We start from the raw sequence: 22,417 nt of genomic DNA, 5'->3' as shown, positions 1-22,417 counted from the left end.
GTAAACCGTGTGCACGTCTGTTTGAATATAATGTATATTTTAATGAGTGCTGCGCTCAGCCGGACCCCTAATTGTTCTCTGTCTCCAGGTGTCATGAGATATTTGGAAAGAACGAGACTTTGCCGTCTTCCAAAGTTATCACGTTCCACAGGAACAAACCCTTTGTTTTAGAAGTCTTTTATTCGGATCCCGGATCTCTGCCGTTCCCTGAGGCCAAGATTGGTGAGAATCACACAATTATATAAGGACGGAAAAGTTTTTCATTTTAAAGCACCCCCGAGTTGCTTTGTTCCTAAGCCAGACAAGCCCTGAACTGTAGTAGACGTTTGATATGGGGGGAAAAATCCATTGGGAGTCAAATGCAAAAAAAATGAAAGCCATTCATTAGAAAAGGCCAATAAAATATAATGTAGAAAAACTCAAGATGTGTGAGCGATACTGCCTCGCAATAATACACCCACACTGCTTCTTAGGGGAGTATAAAGTGCAGTGTGTCCAAGCCCAGGAAAAAGGAGAGAAAACGAAGGTGAAGGTCAAAGTTCAGGTAGATGGCAGCGGGGTTATGAGTGTCACTTCGGCCACCGTCGTGATGAGGGTCAGCTCTGTGGACACTGAGGCAGAGCTCGGGGAAAACGACACTGAAGAGGTTATCATCCAGGATGGCCAGGATGATTCTGAGACACAGGTATGAGTTATTGGATTTCTTTGTGGAATGACAAAATTTGACTTATTTTTAATCAAGGGAACTAATTGTGGAGAATAATTAAATTACTTTAGTTCAGTCCTAAATTTGGTTAAAGGTTATCAGACCTGCATGAGGACATTTGAGAGAAAGCAAATAAGCTTCTGGGTAACACTGGTTGAGATTTATCCTGCGCCGTAATGTAAATGTATTCAGTCAACGGTGTACAGTCAGCTGCCTGGGCCTGTGATTCTAGGACAAGACACAGGAGATAAACGATCATGCCCAGGTCCAGCTAGACAAACAGACGACAGTCAAGTGTCCCTGTTCGGACAAAGACCCCAATCTTGCTCACGCACTGCGTGCTGTAAGTGAGCGGCGTCTCTCACTTGCAGCTTAACACACTGTTTTTGCATACGTGTAGGCGCCTGTGTGTGCATGACGTGCCTACGTCACCTTTATTTCCTTTTTTACGCTTTTATTTCTCCCGACAGCCCAATGGAGATCCCAACAGTCAGCCCCCATACGCCAAAAAGGCAAAGATGAAGATCAGACACGTGGCGGTGCCCATCGAGGAGAAAAAGACGCCGCAGCTGACCGAGGATTGCCTTAACACCTTCATAGGGCTTGAGGTGGTGTTGGCTTTAAACATTCATGCTGTTTCCCTGCATTTTGCTGAGCTGTTGAAGACACGAGTCCCAGCCATACATTCTGTTCTCGTTCTGTGCCAGCTGCTGTTCTTTTGAACTTTAAAGAGGATTTTCAACGTTCCAGTATCGATGGATGCCGCACTTGCATAAGCCTTAGATAAGAAATGAAATGCAGCTTGAAGAAACGATGTCGTTATCTGGAGAAGGTTAAGGATAATCAAACGTTTATTACTTGCACTGTCACGACGCGGCCGATGGAATCCGTAGGGAAGGGCAGGCCATTTACCTCCCTCCCTTTCTGAAACCTGTCTCTCTCTCTCTCTCCTTTCTGAAAGCTGACTTTCTCTTTCTGTCTCTTGCCCACTCAGAACCAAATGATCCAACGAGACCAACAGGAGAAGGAGAGAAACAACGCCAAAAACGCAGTGGAGGAGAATGTGTACTTCTATCGTCACAAACTGGAGGGTCCCTATCGGCCGTTCCTGAGTCCTGACGTGAGCTGAGAGGCCTACTACAGATAGAGACTCCACTGCCTGTACATGCATGACAGACATCCGTTTGCTTAATGGATGCAGTATTATTACTAGTTGAACAGGGGGGGGGGGGGGGGGGGCTCATGATAACAGCACAAGTTTTGAAGTACTGCCTGACTCCTTGTTCATTTATTACCATAACAGGTTCGCTCAGGAAGTCAAATGTATTTTTTTTTTTTTTTTTTTTTTTCTCTTCACGTCGGCTGTTATAAATGGTCTTCTTGACAGCTATAGAAAGCATGATGGATTTCAGATCTGCTGGTTAAATCCAGGTAGATTATTTTAATGAAAAATTGGATCTCATCCTCCCCTCCTCCCCAGGACCAACAGAAGTTCACTGAGCTTCTGGATCTCGTAGAGAGCTGGCTGTATGATGAAGGAGCAGACCAAGACATGCAGACATATCTCCACAAACTGGCAGAAATTCATGTGAGTAATTTGCCCGTTTATCAACACATCTGTTTACTTAGTATTCACTGCATCTCTCTTAAAACATGTGCAGCTAATTTGTCTCTTAGACCTCCAGTTAATTTGCTTTGCCCCCTTGAAGTAAATCATCCTGAGATGGTGTCTTACAGGCAGAGCGGCGAATGCTCATTAGCTGGAAGTGTAAGCACAGCGTAGAGTTTTAATTGACTTGTAGCTTTTTGACAGCATGCTGAACTTGGCACGGCATGTGCCCCATGGTTTCCAGACTGGAGCCGTTTTTGCGCTAAGCTCCCGTAATCCCTCGGCAGCTCCAGACCAGCGCCGCTTGCTAATTGGTTGCCATACACTGGGAGCCCAACTCGAGTTTGTTTGTATAACTACAGAAGTTCGGAGACATAAAGCTGTGTTGTTCTCTGCCTGACAGAAACTTGGTCTGCCTGTAAAAGACAGATACCAGGAGTCTGTGAAGAGACCCAAGATGTTTGAGGAACTCGCAGCCAAGATACACAAATACAAGGCGGTCATGGAGGACTTTGCAAACGGGGTGAGACGGCAGTGTTGGCATTCGCGCTGCTACCTCCTGTGCTGTGCACTGTTAACGTAGCTCTCTCCCGAGTTGCTGAGCTGAGAAATTGCAACTTCAGTTGCTTTTGATGAGCCACAAACAAAAACACTCTGGTGTTTAATATTTTACAGTGCTGTGTGACCTTTTCTCACAACTTTTTCTTTCCATTTTTTTTTTTACTGTGGCACTTAACATGCCGTTGGCTCAGATATGATCCTTAACTTTGAGTCCTGGCAACTGATTTAGTGTCAGTAAAACCACATCACGAGCATCGATTTCAGCCCTTTTTCTGCTCCACCCATCATCCCTTTTTTGTTTTTGTACAGTTAGCGTGGGCGCATAGAGCAGCCTGCACATACCATCACAGTCTACCTAGTTCTGAGCTGATCATGACTACTGGCTGCCTTCTCGTTTGTCATAGCCGCAATAAATTATATAAACCATTGCTCAAATGAAAAAAAGGAGTCGTAGTGACGTAGCCGCACCCCGGCGAAGGTACAAACACCTGTACAAACACCTGTCAGACGCCACGTCTGTTCCTGTGCCGCAGAGTGAGAACTACAGCCACATCGATGAGCCAGACATGGAGAAGCTGAGGGTGTGTGTGAAGGCCACGCACGACTGGCTGACCACTATGAAGCACTGTCAGGAGATCCTGAACCCGGAGGACCAGCCCGCAGTGCACAGCACACAGATCTATGAGAAGCTGCAGGCAAGTTGTAGATCTCCCAGCATGCAGTTGGCCACACGGCACAAGTTTCACGTTCATAACTGACTTTGGTAGCTGTCCAGTGTCCTGCATCCTCTTACTGGCTTCATTTTCAAAGCCAAAGATTGTTAGTGCTTCTTGGAGTGTGCTCTAGGCTGGAAACACAAACTGGAAAGAGTGTAGAACCATTTGGAAAGAGCGACAGCGCTCATGAATTTTCTGTTACATACAGCGGTAATTAAATCATCTATGAAAACCTGCCAAACATCACTTGGATTACCTAGAATATGCAAGTATTTTTATACTTTATTTGTAACAGACTCTGGTGAATGTATGTGAGGAGGTGGTCTCCAAGCCCAAGCCACGAGTGGACTCCCCGGATGAGGACATCATGCAAGTGGACCATAACAGCAAGAAGAGTCCAGACAGTGTCACCATGGAGTACGATGATATTTTACAGAATGTGGAGGACTGTAGCTGATGAAACGGAGTGGGCTGTGAAGGAACGAACATGCTCGTAGAAGCACACGTGATTTTCACGTCTTGTCTTTCGAACGTGAATGTTTGTCACCGGTAGTCTTGGTTCTATTCCTATAATGTGTTCATACGGCAGTACATGGGCCATTACTCTGCTGTTTTTGTGCTGTCTGCAATTTTTCTTAAATTATTATTAACGTTTTGCATTTGCCTTTATATATTCATTTGCTTTACATTTGGAAAGCTGAGGAGATGCTTAACTATGTACATTTATGAGAAATTTTGTCAAACATTGGTGATTTTTTATTATTTTTTTTTGGTTGAAGATTTAATCACACATGTTCATTGTAATCTTGAGGATTTCACAAACCCAAATGCACGTTCCACTACAAACAGAAATAAAATAAGCTGCTCAGTAATATTTCCTTTTATTTAAATTATTAACGCTGAACTGCACCTGAAAGTAGGAACTTTGTCACGTTCTGGAGTGTGTGGTTTTTTGGGTTTTTTTTTTTTTTTTTTAACATCCTTGTATAAGGTAAGACATATGGCTCCCACTCAGTGAATAAATCCATCAGGCATTCAGTATTTATTACAGTTTGGAGAAGCCTGCTTTGATCTGAGCATTGCATAAAAAAAATAATAATAACCCAATTGAACAGAGTTAGCTATGAAAGAACCGGAAGTCAATGTTATGATCTTTGGGCTACTTAAGTAGTTTGCAAGGTGCCCAGACACTCCTTACCATACATGACTCAGGAGCGGTGATTTATATTCCTATGGGTTTCTCGTCCGCGGAGCTGGCTATGAAAGGATCGATCCCCGCCAGGGAGAGATCTGGCTTCTCGCATGTGGAAGGGGCATCAATAACATCGAAGCACTTCAAAGTGTGGTAGACCTTTGGGCCTCCATGGTTCACAGTCTTGTTAGCATGTTTGAATATTTCATGCCGGAGCCTGCAAAGTCAGTGACAATGGACCCAGTTACTTACCACAGATTCATGGGCCTTGTGTCACGTTGTCACCTTGCTGGAATATAAATGTTTTTTTTTTTGACGGCTGAAGGACAGACTCACCGCTTTCCAGGATGAGGATGAAAGGTGTTAAGCTCCACCTTGATATCCATGTCACTGATGCTTGACGGAAGGAATTTGACCTTGATGGGGGAATCTGACTGCAATTACAACACCAGAGCCATGGTCCAATGGTTTAGCCAAGAAATGTGTGGCACCACTAGGAAATGCTGTCATGCAATGTCATATGAGATAAAACGGTAATAATAACACAGATGATAAAAATGAAACTCTGGTTTAGACTTCTTAACAGCTTCTGTTGGTAGCATCCCATGTCCTAGATACCTCAGTGTTGCTGTCCTCTGACCTTGCAGAGCTGAGAGTGTCTGGCGACATCTCCTTGCGGTCTAGTATGGAGTAGGAGGGCATGCTCAGAGGGTCTGTAAGAATCTCATAGGGGACGGCAGGATGCCTCCAGGATGATACGATGTGGAGACTCCATCTCTCCTCCTGCCCAAACGTACCTGTGTAGTAACATGTCTGTTATGGCATGTTAGCGTGAGAAAAACATTACTTTAAAACTCATCTTTAAAGATTTTATTTATGTAATACATTGACTTCACACTTCAGAACATGGCTGGCTCACACTCACGTCAAAAATCAAGACCAGCTATCAGATATACCTATAAACTCCCCACTGGTGGTCCAAAGACGCACCGTGCAGTCTGTAGAGCAGGTGACCAGGGCCTGCTCATTCTCGATCAGCTGCAAACTTGAGGGGAAACACGGAGAGACAAAGCAGTGAAGTGCATTTGAGAGAAAAGGACAGTCCACCAGAACCGAGGACGACGGCGAGCTGCCTACCCCGATACGCTGCTAATGTGTGCGCGCCAGAAGTTTGTGGCTGAAACAAAAGTGATTTAAGTTAACCGAAGGAAATCGATCCAAAGTCATGATTTTGCTGCAACATTTGAGGGAGCCAGAGCAAAAAGCCCTAGACTTACTTTCAGGCGTCTTTTTTTCGAGGGTGAGGCCACATTCTTTGATGTCATAAACGTAGACGTACCCTATGTGGTCAGCGGCAAACAACAGACCATCATCCTGCGTGACAGCTAACTCTGTGATCTCCTGCTGGAACCTAGACTGTGGGTGGAAAAAAGACAATCCTCTGACTTACTGACATAAGGCCCTTGGCGAATCTGTCCTCTCTTTGACATACGAGAGTATAGGAGACTTTCTCACATACCGCCTTAAAAGACATAAAGAATTTCCCCCCGTTCTGCACATTCCAGAAGTGGATATGACCTTTGATGAAAGAATAAAGTTGTTCAGAACAACAAATACTCCCTGTCAGTACTTCCAGAAGTTTATCTTATGTCAAAAGTTTATTCTTGTTTTTTAAAACACTAACACAAACTCCACATCAATAATTCATTCTGTAAAACAGGTTTTGTGTGCAGTGGTGTACACCTTACCCAATGGGTTATGTTTTCAATATATTGAAAATGCAAAATTATTTTGTCTTACAGAAAGTGATAATATGAACATAAACATTCATTCATAATAAACACAATGCAGGTGCAATACACAAGATTTAATTCCCCATGGCACTACTGGGAAATGAAAGTTCTTTAATATGATTTGATTATGTAACTGCCACATATTTTTAACTGGCCTGCATGTTATCATTAACCTTAAAGGTACCAAAGTAAAATTCACCTTGGGGTCCAGAAGACAAGAGAGAAGCCATCGTGGTGGACGCTGCGTCTAATGCCCGGGTCCGTAAGAACACGAGACTGAGGACACTTCTGTCCACTACTGGATCACAATCAACAACAAATCAAGATGAATCAGGTAGAATCACAGAGCAACTCAACACAGCCTGGTGTGTTTAATGTACCAGGGAGAACGCCATGAGAAACTAAGGGAACTGTTTTTTTGTCTTGGGTTCTTTTCCTTTTTTATTTATTGTTATTTTCTTTTAAAATGTTGTTTAACTGTTGTTTTCATTGTTTTGAAATTGCTTTTTCATTTAATTTTGTATGCTGGACATTTTTTAAATTAGAATCCTGTGTCATGGAGCTCGCTATATGAAAAAGTATAAACCATAATTTAAATCATTTAAATAAATCAACGAACACAAATAACTACATAAAACACCAAGGTACCCTGAGCTTCATCTGTCTGTGGAGGCAGAGGTGTTAGAAAGCGACACTGGATGTGTCCAGACACATGATTCCACACGATGATTTCTCCATCATAGCTGCTGGTGGCGAGCAGATAGGGGGGACACTGTGCAATGCAAAGGATGTCATCTCTGTGTCCTCCCCTCTGAGGTGAAGAGACAATAACAACACACACACACACATATATGTGTGAGAGAGAGAGTGTGGGTGTGTGTGTGAGAGAGAGAGAGGGAGAGAGAGAGAGAGAGAGAGAAAGAGAGAGAAATTTGTGTGTGTGTGTGTGTGTGTGTGTGTGTGTGTGTGTGTGTGTGTGTGTGTGTGTGTGTGTGTGTGTGTGTTGTGAACATGCACTTTACTATATCATCCTGCCATGAGGGCTGGGGCCTCTGAACATGCCGAGAATCCTGTGGTGTGTCCTTAGAGAAACAAGGAAACCAAAACCCACAAAAACAATCAAATAAACCAATTACAAGAATTACGTCAATATAAACTATATCATCTATATAAACTATATAAACTGCATAAAGTCAGTATACTGCACAGATGTTCACAGCTCATACATTTCAAACTATCTGTCATATTACTGTGTAAAAATAAGTATTTTTTGATTGATAGCTTCATCACTCAAACCTGTTTTCATCTTCATGTGCTAGAGCATACTGAGAATATAAAGCAAATATAGACCTTTTTTTCTAAGTGCTGTGTAAATCTGAACATTTTTTTTAAGAACACCTAAACATTTTTTTTAAGAACCACTAGTGATGACAAGAAAATAAAAGTTTTGGTTACCAGGGCAACATTTAAGATATTTGCTGTAAAAGATACTATTTGCTGTAAAAGATACTAGGCAACTATGAAACAACATTATCAGACTCACTCTTCAACATCATCAGACTCACTCTTCAACATTATCAGTCTCACTCTTCAACATTATCAGACTCTCGTCTAAACATCTGAGTTTCCCTTTCAGATTTGTTTTTTTTTTTTTTTTTGGTTAGAGGGAGTTGTTTAGTGAAGTCTTCTCAAGGGCCTTGAATAATTCAACATCTCACTCTCAGATGACGACGGGGAGCTCTCGATATTTGCAATGGAAGAGATGCGGCAAAAGAGTCATGGAAGTCGGCTGGGCAGAGATGAGGGGGAGAGTACGGTGGGGAACCGGGTCACGCCAGTCATCCGCTTTGATGAGAGCCATCTGGGGAATCATGTGGCTATGAAACGTGAGCAGGCGGAAGCTGAATGCTAGCGCATCTCACGCCTTTATACTCACTAGGTAAACGTCAATCCTCCGGCCCCAGCCGACGGACATCACGAACCTGCCGAAAACAAAACTGACAAAATAAGCCAACTGAAAATGTGGTGAAACACATCACTAAAACGGTAAATAAAAAATAAACAAACACTAGAAGAGCGACTGGAAGACTAAGGAGTGACTAAACTGTGTGAACTAACAAAGGAAGGAATGCATCTCCTCACACAATCCAGACTGTGCTACGTGACGGAGGCACTGACTCACGAGTTTCTGTGCACTTGCAAATAGGAGCAGTCACAGATCTCCTCGGCTACACCCTCTGCAGAGAACACACAGCCTCTTCAGGCATAATTTGCATTAAGATGAGAGCGCCTCTTCCTGAAGCATAACTGCAAATAATGTTATCTCCACCGCATGGGGAAAATCTATTGGGCATTACTGATGTGCAGGCCAGCGCTAGAGAAAAATGCACCATGACAGATCTGGGAGTAATTCTACTAGACCTCGACTGAAGGTCTTCAGGCAGTGGCCATTGTTGAAATTCCAGATTTTAAGACAGCCATCTCTTCCGCCTGTTACAAGTCTATAAAACAATTATAAAAGAAAATGGATAGAAAGAAGACGAAAGGTGATTTTATTACTCACATGCATCATAGCTTCAATGCTACATTAATACATATGACCATGATGTCTAATCACACCTTCTTCCTTTAGGATCAAACGTCATGCAGGTTATGGCGGATTGTCCATGTGCACCTCCGTACTCAAACACCTGAGCACCTGTATCCACATCCCAGACTTTAATTACCTGAAACAAAGTGATCCATAACTTAAAACTCACAGGTTGCTGATATCATAAATATCTTATTAGTTGAAAGACAAATGAGGCACATGTTTTTGCACAACCTGATATTGGCACCTGATATACAGCTGTGATTGCTTTCAAGCAACAAAAACACCCACTGAAGAAAGCTTCCACATGTCTACACTGCCTAAAGTTAGCTAACTCAGGCCAGAGGGCTATAAGATTAAGTTCAAAAAGTACAAGTCATGCCATGATTTTGAATTAATCGATTTCACTGAACGCTGCTGCTGACTTCAGCTAATTAGCAAATCAAGGCGGCTGGAATAAACTTTCTGAGCCTGATCGATCCACCTCTAAATTAGTCTCTAAGCCTCTAGACTCTAATAGGTTTAGAATAAAATTAAAGCAGGTAGATTATTTTTTTATTTGGCATTTTACTCAGAGCCAATTTTGCACATGAGTCGTGAGACCACAAGTGTGGATGATCAGTACATCAGTGGATGATTAGTGAGTATTAATGGGCCCCGTGGCCCCCAGGGGCAGAGGATTAAGCTTGGGAGATCTATCGAGGTGCACGTAACATGCAGGGTAGCAGCACTTCATTTCCGTAGGGGCTCTCCATGACGGGTGAAGCTCCCAGCCGTCCTCCACCTACCGAGCCCTCCGTGCAGCTCACCACCTGCCGGAACGCTTGGCTGTAGCCGCAGCACATCACCGCTTCCTTGTGGGACCTGATGGAGAGACCCTGGACCGATGCTCTGGGACGCAGGAGCAGAGAAACACGAGCGTGAGGAAGGACATTAGCCGCCTGTGAAGTTCACGACAAATTCAGCTCCTACAGTCGGGATTAAATGGAAGAACCGTGCTGACACCAGAAAGTTCTGTTTTTATAATGTTCTATTTTTCACTTGATTTCTAACAGATGTAGGCAGATAACGCTTTCTGACCTGACTACGCGTGTCTGTAATGCACATAAAAATTGTAATTAATGAATCTCTATCAAAAATACTACATATCCACTAAGTGTGAATGTTGAGGGCCACAAACTGGAGGTGTCAAAGTAGCAAAAACACCAGACCAAAGAACCAGCTCATTGGCCCAGTAGCCAGATAATACATTCATTCACCCTGCTAAATGACGGTCACCATCACACTAACCAATGCATGCCATCACCAATCTGAGGGTTTTATCCCCAAAACGTTACTGTACGTTTTGTGGAGCAGCTTGACCTGCTGTAGATGGGAGAAGCGTGGTGATTGGTCAGTGGCCTACCTGCTTTTGAGGGGCAGCAGGGCGAGGGCGTCTGAGGCCACGTACAGCCCCCTCACTGACGATGAGTACAGGCAGGCCGCCACGACCCCGCGCAACAGGCTGGCCTTCGGGTGAGCCGTGAACATGCAACACTGATCCTGCACGTCCCAGATCTGGAAAGGACAAGCGACGAGCAGTCTTCCTGTTTCAGACAAATCCCGGAATCCCCATGTCATTAAAACCTATTTTTTCACCCTTTATTAGTCTGGTATATTTATTGGAAAAAATGGCGCACTTGTAGTATATATAAAAAAAAATTTAAAGACATAACTGAGATTTTTACTGTCTATGTTAGTTCTGTTTTTTTGGAGTATGTAAAATGTAATGTCTTATCGGAGTGTGATGTTTAATTTTATATCCTTCTGGTTTTTATTAAATGTATTTTGCATGTCAGTACTGCAAAGTTTGTCACTACTTGATATTTCCAGTATGGATTACTGGATTTCAGGGAAGTCTCGCCAGTGCTCTCCTGTGGGAGTTACTGAAATCAGTTTTCATCTGCAGGTTAAGCATTTCAGATCTGCCCAGAGAAAGAGAAGCTTCCCCTTCACTTGCGTTTCTTCTCAGCACCCTGCAGTCTCCTCACTCTCCGCCGTTATGAAGTGAGCACTTTACTCACCCTGGCGGAGTTGTCAGTGGAGACAGAGAAAACGCGTCCTTCGTCTGCGGAGATGCAGAGGTAGACGATGGGAGCAGAGTGACCTTTCAGAATCCCTGTGGGTCTCCTGTCATGAGCAGAACACCAGCACAGCGCCACACACACAGATCATCACACACACACACACACACACACACACACACACACACACACACACAGACACACAGATCATCACACGCACACACACACACACACACACACACACACACAGATCATCACACGCACACACACACACACACACACACACACACACACAGGTCATCACACACACAGACACACAGATCATCTCACACACACACACACACACACACACACACAGATCATCACACAGACACACAGATCATCATCACACACACACACACACACACACACACACAGACAGATCATCACACACACAGATCATCACACAGACACACAGATCATCATCACACACACACACACACACACACACAGATCATCACATACACACAGATCATCGCACAGATCACCACACAACACACACACACACACACACACACACACACACACACAGATCATCACACACACATAGAGATCATCACACACACACACACATACATACACACACACACACACACACACACACACACACACACACAGATCATCACACACACATAGAGATCATCACACACTCACACACACACACACACACACACACACACACACACACACACACACACACACACACACACAGACTACCGTGCTTCGTACTATCATTCTGCCTCCAGCTCCTTACAGCACCAGCAGACCATTAAATACACTGCCGTCTGCTCAAGAATGTGCTAGTCACAGATATATTAACAATATTTTCCAGAAACACAGAGATAAAAAGGAGCCTGTCCTCCCCACATACCCCTGTCCTATCATACAACACCAGCATCTCAGATTCTGCCATCATGTTCAGTCAGTGTTTTTCTAAGAAGCCCAAAGTGCACAATACATTTCCTGTTAAATATAAACAGTTTGGGAGGTCATAGTGTAAGATAAATACAATAGAAATATAAGAGAACTTTTATCTGATGTTATAGTAATATTTCTGTTGTCCTCACTGCCAAATTGGAACTTATTTATGCAGTACAGCTATTTGACTGTCAACAGCTTCACTTTATACTGAGCATTGGGGAAATGGTTATTACAAGAACAAGTGGAAACACATGCTGACAGAACCTGTGGAGGTCCAAAACAAATAGGAAGTATGTAAGTCACTGGACAGCAAAGGAACATCCCTGTGACTTTTAAAAGTGTGGTTTCTTTTTGTCTTTCTCCTCTCAGGATTTATTAGTGGTTTTTCGAGTTGTATAAATCTCTCCTTAAAGTCATGCTGGGGATTTCTCCTCTTTGTGGTAGGCTGGGTCTCATCTCTAGCCTGCACACTCTTCTCTGTCTGTTGTTTTACCCCAGTCTTTCGAGGTTCAAGCACAGATGATTAGTTCGAAGTGTGTGTGTGTGTGTGTGTGTGTGTGTGTGTGTGTGTGTGAGAGAGAGAGAGAGAGAGAGAGAGGGGGCGTGTGTGCATTCTTGTTGAGATACAAGTCCTCCTTACACATGTTGCATTCTGGGGACCCAACAGCTCTGCTGTCGAGTTGTTTTTTCATGCACAAACGAACACTTTACCGCAGTATGAGGACAGCAAACCTGACACCACTGTGCTCTTACTTCACTGTACATGTTAACAAAACGGTGTGAGAAGAGCATTAAAATTCACAAAACAAAAAAATAAGAACATTTTTTTTACCCAGGAACGTAAGGATTCCACATGCGTATCAGCTTGTCCATGCCTCCAGTCACCAGCAGGTTAAGCTTCTTACAGAGGTCAAAGGTCATGGCCCCTTTGTAAATAGAGAAGACGGTCTGGTCGTAGGCTGCCCTCTGAGGGCTGGCGAGGCCGGCGGGGACTCTCTTGGGTCCGCCCTCACGACACGCTACCTTCATCTCCCTCATCTGCTGCTCGATGTTGGTGGACGGATGTATGCAGCCTTGCAGCAGACATCACGTGTTGTGATTCAGGAAATACAAATAAACATTATATATAATATAATTAAATATTCTTTCAGTGTGAGCATTGTTAAACACAGACAAATGCATTACCCCATACATTAAAACACTCTCTCTCTCTCTCTCTCTCTCTCTCTCTCTCTCTCTCTCTCTCTCTCTCTCTCTCTCTCTCACACACACACACACACACACACACACACATGCAGACACACGCAGACAACACACACACACCACCAGCTGATAGATGACTCATAGCCCTTTCTCCATTGCCTCTTGGATCACGGCATGCTATTCAAATCACATTAACTGGAATTTCATTACATTGAAGGCTTTGACAGATTCCTCTGTTGCTAGTAAATATGCTGGATAAATAGCTGTTCTCCCTCTAGTCTGCACTGCAGACCTTTCCTCTAAGGGGAGACCACAGATCTGCACTATTTCCAGCTTTTAATGAGAGAAAAAAGAATATAATTATCGCTTTGCCTCTGTTTGGTGAAGCAGAAGCAGAAGAGATCTTTTGTTCTTGATTGATTGTGCCAGACCACTCGATACAAAAGTGCTTCCTGTCTAATGGAACGGAGAGAGGATCATCTGTATCTTACCAATAACAAGGGCAGAGGCTTCGTGGTTTGATGTGGACACAATGGCAGGAATACTCTGGATATATTTCACCTGAAATAACAGCATGTACGAGGGACTCTCACTCTAGTGTCTTTAAAGCACATGAAGGTGCCACATTCAATATAATTTCAATAGAACCCAATTTCAATATAATTATAAAAATGATTTAGGAAAGAAATGTGTGTAACCTTTGTTATCCAGTCCTGGTGAACTTTCCAACTAATATATGTCACATTTGGGGACTGCATCGCATGGTCAAAGCCAACGCTGGGCACATCTTCCACCTTTGGAAACTTCTTCCACAACCTACAGATAAATGTATTTTTTAAGCGCCTTTAAGTAAAAGAGGAATTAATCACATTCCACCTTATGGCAAGACAAATATAACTCACCAAGGCTTTTAATTTGTTTAATATTTGAACCCAAAGAGAACTCACTGACAGCACATTGCACTGGTCTCGGCTGCATATGTATTGGAGTGTAATTAGAGATCTCATTTTACTCCGAACATGCAGAGAAGTCGTGACTATAGTGCTTGACGTTTAATGTTTTTCCATATGTGAATCCATGCATGTGCTGTTACTCTACTGATCTGTGTCAGTGTTATATTTCAGATATTCGTTCATGAAAATATGAAACGTACACGCATGAATAGTTTTTTGTCATTTAGCTTCCAAACGAGGCAGAAGGAAAATGAGAATCATTAAAAAGCTTGTTTACCTCAGTGTCTCCCCCACCGATGTCATTAATATGATATTCACACAGCCCTAGGATGTCAAAAGCCTCATAATTAATCAGACTAATGCCATGAAGTTCCCTGCCCATCCACATAGAGTTGCAACCAGAAGGTTGGTTTACATTACCTGAGCATCACCAAACACAATGGCACATTCATCAGGACCAGTGTAGCTGTGGAGAGAGAAGAATGTGGTCTCTCTCAGAAAGGTAAGGCTCCCAGGGAGCGGTCATTCAGACGGACAGGAACTTCATCGTTGGAAACTACGTGGGTTTAGCACACTGTACACTTCAACATTCTGAGACCTTAAATTGCCCAGAGCTGCTTCAGTAACATTTTTATCTTGGGCTCTCACTGTATTTTTCTACGAATCGTCTCATGAAGTGAATGGTTCTGAACATGTTCTCACCAGTAGTCTAATTTCAGAGGCACTGTTTCCAGGCAGTTTATCTGACAGTAAGGCTCCAGCGAAGAGAACTCATACAGCTGGATTTCTCTGTCCCTGAGAAACCAAAAAAACTGTCTTGAGAAGCACATAAAGATGGATGAGTATTGCGTATAAATGGGCCTTTTCTAAGGACATCTTCAAGCAGATAGATCACTGAAGCATCAATTGATGACAGAAAAGTCAAGATGGGCAAATATCATCAATCTCTGTTCAGCCACATTTGAGGCAATTAAATGTCTTCTGGGCTTGCCCGTTAAGTCTTCCCCATCCTTAGGAAGTGCTGCTTCGAGACAAATGAGGCATTTACTGACAGTTTTCTGAGTCTGACCAATCAGCTAACAACCGCCACCCTCCCAAACATCACTGCTCAGCTGTTTACCCTCAGAGCAAGGAATCAGGCCTGAGATTTATAGGAATGCACCAATGCCAAAGACATTCAGGCAAACCTGAGAACTGGAGGTGGGGACGAGTGGCCTGCAACATTATTTTGTTAAGTCGACTCACCCCGTCCCAATGAGGAGCTTGTTGTACTGGGGCATTGTGATGAAGTCAGTGGCCCACTTTGGCTTACGCCCAATGGGTCTTTCATGCTTGTTAAAAGACAAACAATACAAAAATATGCAGTAAATACACATCAAGGAATTTATATATATATATATATATATATATATATATATATATATATATATATATATATATATATATATATATATATATATATATTATATACACACACCCTATAATACACACACACACACACACACACACACACACTTAACTGCAGCTTCCTCCTGCAGTGTGTGTGTATTCTTCCACTCTTCTCATACATAACCATGATCCTTAGAACCAATGTCACATTTGTCTCTGTCCTTCATGATAACCGAGGTCTTCATTCATGGATTCAAGGAGACGGCTACTCACAAACACACTCTTGGTCTTCCTCAGCTGTAGTTTGGAGCTCCAGTAATTAACAGTTCCATCTTCCCTGACTGTCACGATGGCCCTGTCGGGAGTTGGGTGGATCCTCAGAACCGGCTCACCGTGACTCAGCGCTTTTATGGTCGCTGGCAGCACAAACGCCACCTTCTTGCCTCGTGCCACTGACTCCTCCTTTTCTGTGTACTCCAACTGCATGTATGTGCAGAACTGGTCCTGGTTTTACACACGGCAGTTGTGACGGCATGAGTCAAATTCTTACAAATTAACATTCAACTAGATTGTGGCTGGGCATACAAGCAAACCTCACCACCCATGATGAAACCATGTGCATACATGAGACATACAAACCAAGCATAGATGAACAGTTTTGCGTAGGCCTTTTAAATATTTGCAGTGGTTTACTGGGCCGCATATATTTTCTTACTGGTTATGTTTTTTTATTATTATTATTTTCATGCCTCAAAACTCTTTTTAACAGTAAAACAAATCTGAATTTTTATTGATTTTTTTTTTCTTGCATATCTGCAGTGGACCAAGACGTGTGCTGTGTTTACATCTCACCCAGCTGTGAGGGCTTTGCATCTGTGTTCTTTCAGTGGGGAATATTTGAACTTATCACGCCTTTTCAGCTGCGAGAGTGCTTCAGATTCGGTAATTATGAAAGTGTGTGGGGAATACGCAATAGCGCAGTAAATGAAATGTTCGGTTTCCTACGTGAGCGAAGGGTGTATAATAAGCTTTGTGTTTGTCATACCCATTTAACGCTGCCTTGGCCAGAGTAATCGATCTTCATGAAGAGCTCCTGAATCTGAGCATCGTTCTGTGATGTTTAGAGAGGCAGCAGCGGGAAACAGTCACTGCATCAGCTCATGAATCGCAAAGGCTATTTTTAAACGAGCACTTCAATCATCTGCATGCATAAACAGTGTGCTGGAATTCAGCAGACTAGGGTGATTAAGGCACGTCTGGACGGGAGATATCCCTCCAGTGCTGGACTGCTAGCATTGGGACTTACAATATCACCTAGGCCCAAACACTTCTTAATGATGTGACAGAACTGAGTGAGGTCCACAGCCTTTTCACAATCCTGCCCAAAAGAGTTTTGCATAGTTCATGAGACATTAACCACGGTTCTGTTACAGCAATGCCACATTACAACAGTGTGGTGATAGTTTGACTGCTTACCTCAAACGCTAACTTCAACTTCCTGAGATTTTCAAGGGACACCCTCTGCTCAATCTGTTGCAAGGAAGGTATTGTTATGTTTTTCTAACTATGCTGCACAGATTAATGTTATGTTGCACTGTCAAACAGCACATGCACCATGTTTTAACCAACTGTTAAAGGGTTTATCCGAGTTCAAAATAAAGGCCCTAAAAGATAATTCATCACTATAGATTTTATGGAATGCCACTAATATCACAATGTCTCATGGAGAAGCTCTTCGCACACTTCATGCAGAAAGTCTCGTTTCTGATTTCAGGCACCATTGCAATTCCTGTGGATTCATGGATTAATGAGCTTAGATTTATTTTACTCGAGTTATTTCGAGTCAAAGGTGAGTGGGGGCAGAGCACTACCAAGCACACGTGCACTTCAAACTTGAACACCAAACGTGTATCTTCTCACCAGCCAGTTAATGAACTCTGAGCGCTGCCGAGAAACAGGAATGAAGGGGAGAGAAACATAGGACACATTTTTAAATTGGAAGACTTCAAGGAGACTGCCGTGAGTGTAAATTAAGTGTGATATGAAGTCTGCTGGTGTGGGTAGAACATGCTGCTAGCTTAAATACAAAAGAAACGGCACACGGTCCTGAGACAACATGAGCTCCCGTTGCTACGTTTTCTTCACTTGAACACGGTTCCTTAGCAACGTGACTTTCCTTTTCACCTGTGAAAAACATTTGGACGGAAAAGGAAGACTGCAACAGCGAATCCTGCGTGTCAAGATTAGCCGTGGTGTTTATGACCCTAGTGTGATATCTCTGTAGTGAGCGCAGTGGATCCGTGATGAGATGTGCAGACGTAGTTGTGTTTTCGAGTTCAGACGGTGGCATTTGGTGAAATGGCAAGGCTCTGTGGTGTAACCACATACGCCATTCCACATCAAACTCTCAATTATCAGGAATAACAAAAAAAGAAATGAAAGCATAATTTGACATTTAATTTCCAGTGACACTGGAAGCGACGTGCTGTCAGAGGGCTCACAGGACATGTGCTGTTTCTGTCATCACTCTTGCCCTTTGAACTTCTTGCATCAGTGCAGAGGAATTATTTCATCGCATTAAACCGCACCGCTTCCCTGCCACACGCCTCATTTATACCTGCTACTTTCTCTCATCTGAAGCATCGCCGCTGCAGTGTTTAGTATGTAAGTGAACGTAGTTCACGTTTCATACAGTTTGGTAACGATAAAGAAGAACGTGGGCTGGTTAAATCACCTCAGACTTCTTGATCCAGCTTTCACAAAGAAAGGACACAAAGTCCCCGCCTTGGGGAAAGGCAGCTGTACTCCAACCACGTCCTCAGAATCAAAAAGCTAATAACATCTTCAGTGTCAGGTGGGAATTGAGAGATAAAAAAGAAGGAAAAAAAAAACAGGCACAAGATGGAGGTCAAATCCACAATGACCAACATGTTGAACACAGTCAGCTATAGGGTGTCAGAATATTGTCCACATAGGCACTGCTGTTCACAGTGAACATCTCAATATACTTAATATAAAACACCAACAAGCTTTATATTGACTTCCTGGGTATTAAGTGCTTCCACTGACACTGAAATGTCCAAAGCAGTTCTATACTGGTCATCCAACATTCATATATCTGTCACTACAGGTCACACTGCTCATGTAATTAAAATAAAAATCACGACCATAGAGAAAACCAATGCCAATTAATAACTGTCTTAAAGATAAGATTAATCATGAATTCCTCAGTGTCACCCTGGCAATATGGTCTCCTCACACCACCTTTAATACTCATGCGTCCTTCTGTCAAATAAAGAGCTTTAAAATGTCGTGTTATATGACCACAGACTGTAGACATAACATATAAGTCAAGATTTTCCTGAAAAAAGGTTGTTGGCTGATTATATATATCATATCACTCTATAATATATACAGTATATTGAAAGTAGCTGGAACTAAGGCTTAATTTGCAATATTGACCTGAAACAGAATACATGTAAAATTAATACAGGAATAAAAGAAACACAGCAACACCAAACATAAACATATAACATAACAGCCACTTCTGATTAAATACAAATTAACAATCTAATTGCACTGGGGAAAGCATATGCAACATACAGTATTATAACAATTGTTCTGGGAGGTATCGTTAAGAGAATGACACCACCAAAAGAAAGAACTCAAATGTCCACAGAATACACTCAGTGTAACTTTAAAACCTATTTCAGAGTGCAGTCAAGTGGCAAATTGCCTCTACTATAAACAGGTTAGCCTTATGAAAGATACCAACCTGGAATGATGTCAAGCATTCTCCTAAAAAAATAAAATGCAAATGTATTGTGCCAGTTGTTCCAATTAACCAACTCCAGCTGGTCAGGCTCTCAAGAGGCCCGTGAACTAATGAATTAAAGAAACCTATCCATACAAGTTCAAGACATAATTTCTGTCAGAACCCCCCAATCTGTCCTAGGGTAGCCTCCCTGTTGAATTGTTGAAAGAAGTCTTTGAAGGTTGGGTTAAAATAAAGTGCTCGTTTGACCTACAGAACACATACTCAGCACGCCAGTGACACCTTGAGGTTAGAACCATTAAAAAACATACAAAACCCTGAACAAGGAGCTAGTGGTAGCCAAAATACAGTTTGACATTACTGTCAAAATACTTACAGTTTGATGTCATTTCAAACTTGTATTAATATAACAATTACAAGCCTTTACTGACTAACCATTCTAAGGGATGAATTGCTTACTGTTTTAAAAATATTAATTTCTTTAATTCATTAGTTGTATTACTAGGGTTAGAAAAGAATATTTGGTATCAGCTAGAGAAAAACCTCAAAAGCAAAATATCAGCTTAGAAGCTGCAGGTTACAATATATTCAAAATAACGTGTGCACTGTGTTCTGCTAAGGAAGTATTACATTTTAATTATTTAACATGTATTCAGGGGTATGGACAAATAAAGGCATATGAAATAAACATGGCCAGCTGTTGTCCCGGAAACATAACCTTACATCGACAGCAGGTGTTCTTCTCTACAGCACCTAATATGTTTCTCACTAAACGAAACGGCATGGGCGACGCTGCTTTGTGGCGCTACCGAAAGCGCATAGATTACGTGACTTTTGAATCAATACTTTTATTATATAAAAAAGAGCAGTGCTACAGGAACATAAGAGCATAAAAACGCAACTTCACCTTGAGCTTGGCGAGCGTGCAGGCGTGTGGGGGGCACGTGACGCGCGGGTGGCTACCCTGCCTCGCGCCGTTCCCAGCAGGAAAGGAGTGGCGGCGGTGTTCCGGCCTCAGGAGCTCCCTCTCCAGCCACGCTGGCTTCGGGCTCCTGTCGGGACGCCCCTCCCTGGGGTTGGACCCTCTGGCCCAGCCTGCATCGGCAATCCGGTGTCTCTGCAGGACGTGTCCAGCGGCTCCAGATACAGGCGCTAGATCCGTCAGTATACTGCAAAGGGGGAAGATGCCGGTACTACGTGTATCTTAAACTTAGGTAAGCCTACACACTGTAGCCAGGTTGGTGGAAAATAATACGCAGTCCTTTAGACCATTATCGGCTTGTAGTATTGCATGCATGCGTACACAGGATATGATGTAAGAATATCCGATGGCAACAAAGCTCTGTTAGAGCTGAACATAAGGCCCTGTTCGTCATCATTCCAGCCAGCACAACATCACGAGCTCTTCTCACAGGTCATCAGGTGGGCACCTCCTGTCATACGTGTTATTAAGCCCAGCACCTCCAGCCTTGTCTCCCATCCAAACCCAGCAAACCACACACCAACCTCACCTCTGCAGCACAATCCCTTACGCACTACGCCACTAGCAAACCCAGAAAGTGTGTGATGACCCAACCCAGCATCTAACGCCATACCCAGCCCCACTGACACCATTAATGCCAGTTCCAGACGGTCTTTACCTACAAATGTTATGTAACACATAAAAAAAAGAACTCAGTAGGCTACTGAGTTCAGTGTTTTAACATCAAAGCAGAACATTACACAATAACAAAGGATTTAAAAGTATCCTGCAACCAGTTTTTTTCATGGTGCTGCAGAAAAGTGCTATATCAATAAAGATTATTATTATATTATTATTGCCCTATGGTGAACACTGTGTTATTCCATGGTGTTCCATGGTAACCAGTTTGTAAATAGATATAACAAAACTTAAATATAAACGTTGAGCTTGTTTAGTGGTCTTCAGTTATGAATAAAGCAATAAATTCTGGGGCCCTAACACTTAATGCAACTCGATTTCAGTTAATTTAAGTGTGGCAGAATGACAAAGAGAATTTATGCAGAGTCCAAATTAGATTTACTTGTCGAATGATCACAGGGCTTCAAGGCTAACTGAATGAAAGTCCACCAAAATCTTCATACTCATTTGTCAAAACACAAATTAATCAGTCCTCAAGGACACGCGCCGATGCGGTTAGAGATCACTTCACCAGCATCGTCCTGCATGGTGCCGCAGTCTGCTACCGCTTCCTGGCAACGGTAAACAATCTCCTAACACAGGAGAGCAGACACAAGGCCTGCTAATGCCTGAATGCAGATGTGCTGCTAACTCTGGTCCTTGCACCGAGATTAAAGCAAAGGAGACATCACAGCAGAGCAAATTACCTTGTGCAGCAGGGGATGCTGGGAAACCGCACCAAAGTACCTCACCTGCCTGGAGAAATCCTTGTGTGCACAGAAGCGCTACAAAGGCACACAGCAAAGAGAAATACCTGGGTACATTTTCGCTTTCAATCTTCCCTCCAGCAGAGGTGGAGCGAGTTTTCCTTCCCAGCGACATAGCTGGAGGAGTTTGGATGAGCCGGTCGCCAGGAAATGTCTCGCTCTGCATGGGTTCCTGGCTTGTGTTTAGTGAAGGCTACGCCGACGCTATGGTTGCACACAGACCAGCCCTCTGCTCACCTCAGGTTCATGTTACCTGCTATTCAAACCTCTCACTCGACACGATGTTCAGCGCCCCCCTCTGTGCTGAAACTTTTGAAAGCAATATGAACACTGCCTAGCTCAGAGTAATGTGTTATAATTGTAGACTACAAACGATCTCAAAAAAGGAAACAGACCTCGTGTACTCAATGTACCTTATGTACTCAACGTTTTCACAGAGGTTCGGTATTTACTAATCTATAGGTTTCACATCTGTGGAATAATTCTGATTACCCCAACCAT

General features: G+C 42.9%; 2 protein-coding genes across 4 annotated transcripts in view; one reads left to right on the top strand and one right to left on the bottom strand.

The window, feature by feature from the left end:
- Positions 1 to 4,472, top strand: part of hsph1 (heat shock 105/110 protein 1) — a 13,069-nt gene extending 8,597 nt beyond the window's left edge. For 2 of the 3 annotated variants that reach the window (XM_076976227.1, XM_076976228.1), the window contains exons 8-16: positions 89 to 222; positions 474 to 685; positions 939 to 1,049; positions 1,177 to 1,314; positions 1,701 to 1,826; positions 2,187 to 2,294; positions 2,719 to 2,838; positions 3,410 to 3,571; positions 3,888 to 4,471. In XM_076976227.1, coding sequence (XP_076832342.1) covers positions 89 to 222; positions 474 to 685; positions 939 to 1,049; positions 1,177 to 1,314; positions 1,701 to 1,826; positions 2,187 to 2,294; positions 2,719 to 2,838; positions 3,410 to 3,571; positions 3,888 to 4,049 — 1,273 coding nt within the window. In that variant the 3' untranslated portion in view covers positions 4,050 to 4,471. Of the gene's footprint in view, positions 1 to 88; positions 223 to 473; positions 686 to 938; positions 1,050 to 1,176; positions 1,315 to 1,700; positions 1,827 to 2,186; positions 2,295 to 2,718; positions 2,839 to 3,409; positions 3,572 to 3,887 lie in introns of all 3 variants that reach the window. The other variant, XM_076976226.1, reaches the window with a different exon arrangement.
- The window catches only part of wdr95 (WD40 repeat domain 95), a 24,269-nt gene extending 1,852 nt beyond the window's left edge, over positions 1 to 22,417 (bottom strand). Inside the window, exons 1-33 of the mRNA XM_076977303.1 lie at positions 22,409 to 22,417; positions 21,857 to 21,934; positions 21,682 to 21,742; positions 21,033 to 21,150; positions 20,418 to 20,679; positions 17,212 to 17,265; positions 17,042 to 17,113; positions 16,781 to 16,846; positions 16,009 to 16,239; positions 15,592 to 15,677; positions 15,049 to 15,141; positions 14,767 to 14,812; positions 14,624 to 14,670; positions 14,092 to 14,209; positions 13,885 to 13,954; positions 13,023 to 13,263; positions 11,231 to 11,336; positions 10,573 to 10,724; positions 9,956 to 10,058; positions 9,197 to 9,303; positions 8,999 to 9,078; positions 8,760 to 8,814; positions 8,514 to 8,559; positions 7,600 to 7,659; positions 7,226 to 7,388; positions 6,777 to 6,875; positions 6,304 to 6,362; positions 6,062 to 6,200; positions 5,922 to 5,961; positions 5,741 to 5,829; positions 5,403 to 5,581; positions 5,121 to 5,218; positions 4,791 to 5,001 (exon numbers count right to left, since the gene is read on the bottom strand). Of these exons, the coding sequence (XP_076833418.1) occupies positions 4,815 to 5,001; positions 5,121 to 5,218; positions 5,403 to 5,581; positions 5,741 to 5,829; positions 5,922 to 5,961; positions 6,062 to 6,200; positions 6,304 to 6,362; positions 6,777 to 6,875; positions 7,226 to 7,388; positions 7,600 to 7,659; positions 8,514 to 8,559; positions 8,760 to 8,814; positions 8,999 to 9,078; positions 9,197 to 9,303; positions 9,956 to 10,058; positions 10,573 to 10,724; positions 11,231 to 11,336; positions 13,023 to 13,263; positions 13,885 to 13,954; positions 14,092 to 14,209; positions 14,624 to 14,670; positions 14,767 to 14,812; positions 15,049 to 15,141; positions 15,592 to 15,677; positions 16,009 to 16,239; positions 16,781 to 16,846; positions 17,042 to 17,113; positions 17,212 to 17,265; positions 20,418 to 20,679; positions 21,033 to 21,150; positions 21,682 to 21,742; positions 21,857 to 21,934; positions 22,409 to 22,417 (3,414 nt within the window). The 3' untranslated portion in view covers positions 4,791 to 4,814. The remainder of the gene's footprint in view (positions 1 to 4,790; positions 5,002 to 5,120; positions 5,219 to 5,402; positions 5,582 to 5,740; positions 5,830 to 5,921; positions 5,962 to 6,061; positions 6,201 to 6,303; positions 6,363 to 6,776; positions 6,876 to 7,225; positions 7,389 to 7,599; positions 7,660 to 8,513; positions 8,560 to 8,759; positions 8,815 to 8,998; positions 9,079 to 9,196; positions 9,304 to 9,955; positions 10,059 to 10,572; positions 10,725 to 11,230; positions 11,337 to 13,022; positions 13,264 to 13,884; positions 13,955 to 14,091; positions 14,210 to 14,623; positions 14,671 to 14,766; positions 14,813 to 15,048; positions 15,142 to 15,591; positions 15,678 to 16,008; positions 16,240 to 16,780; positions 16,847 to 17,041; positions 17,114 to 17,211; positions 17,266 to 20,417; positions 20,680 to 21,032; positions 21,151 to 21,681; positions 21,743 to 21,856; positions 21,935 to 22,408) is intronic.

The sequence above is a fragment of the Brachyhypopomus gauderio genome, chromosome 16, assembly GCF_052324685.1.
Source record: "Brachyhypopomus gauderio isolate BG-103 chromosome 16, BGAUD_0.2, whole genome shotgun sequence".
Taxonomy (NCBI): domain Eukaryota; kingdom Metazoa; phylum Chordata; class Actinopteri; order Gymnotiformes; family Hypopomidae; genus Brachyhypopomus; species Brachyhypopomus gauderio.
The sequence above is the reverse complement of the archived record's forward strand: the minus strand, read 5'-3'. Positions and strand labels throughout refer to the sequence as shown.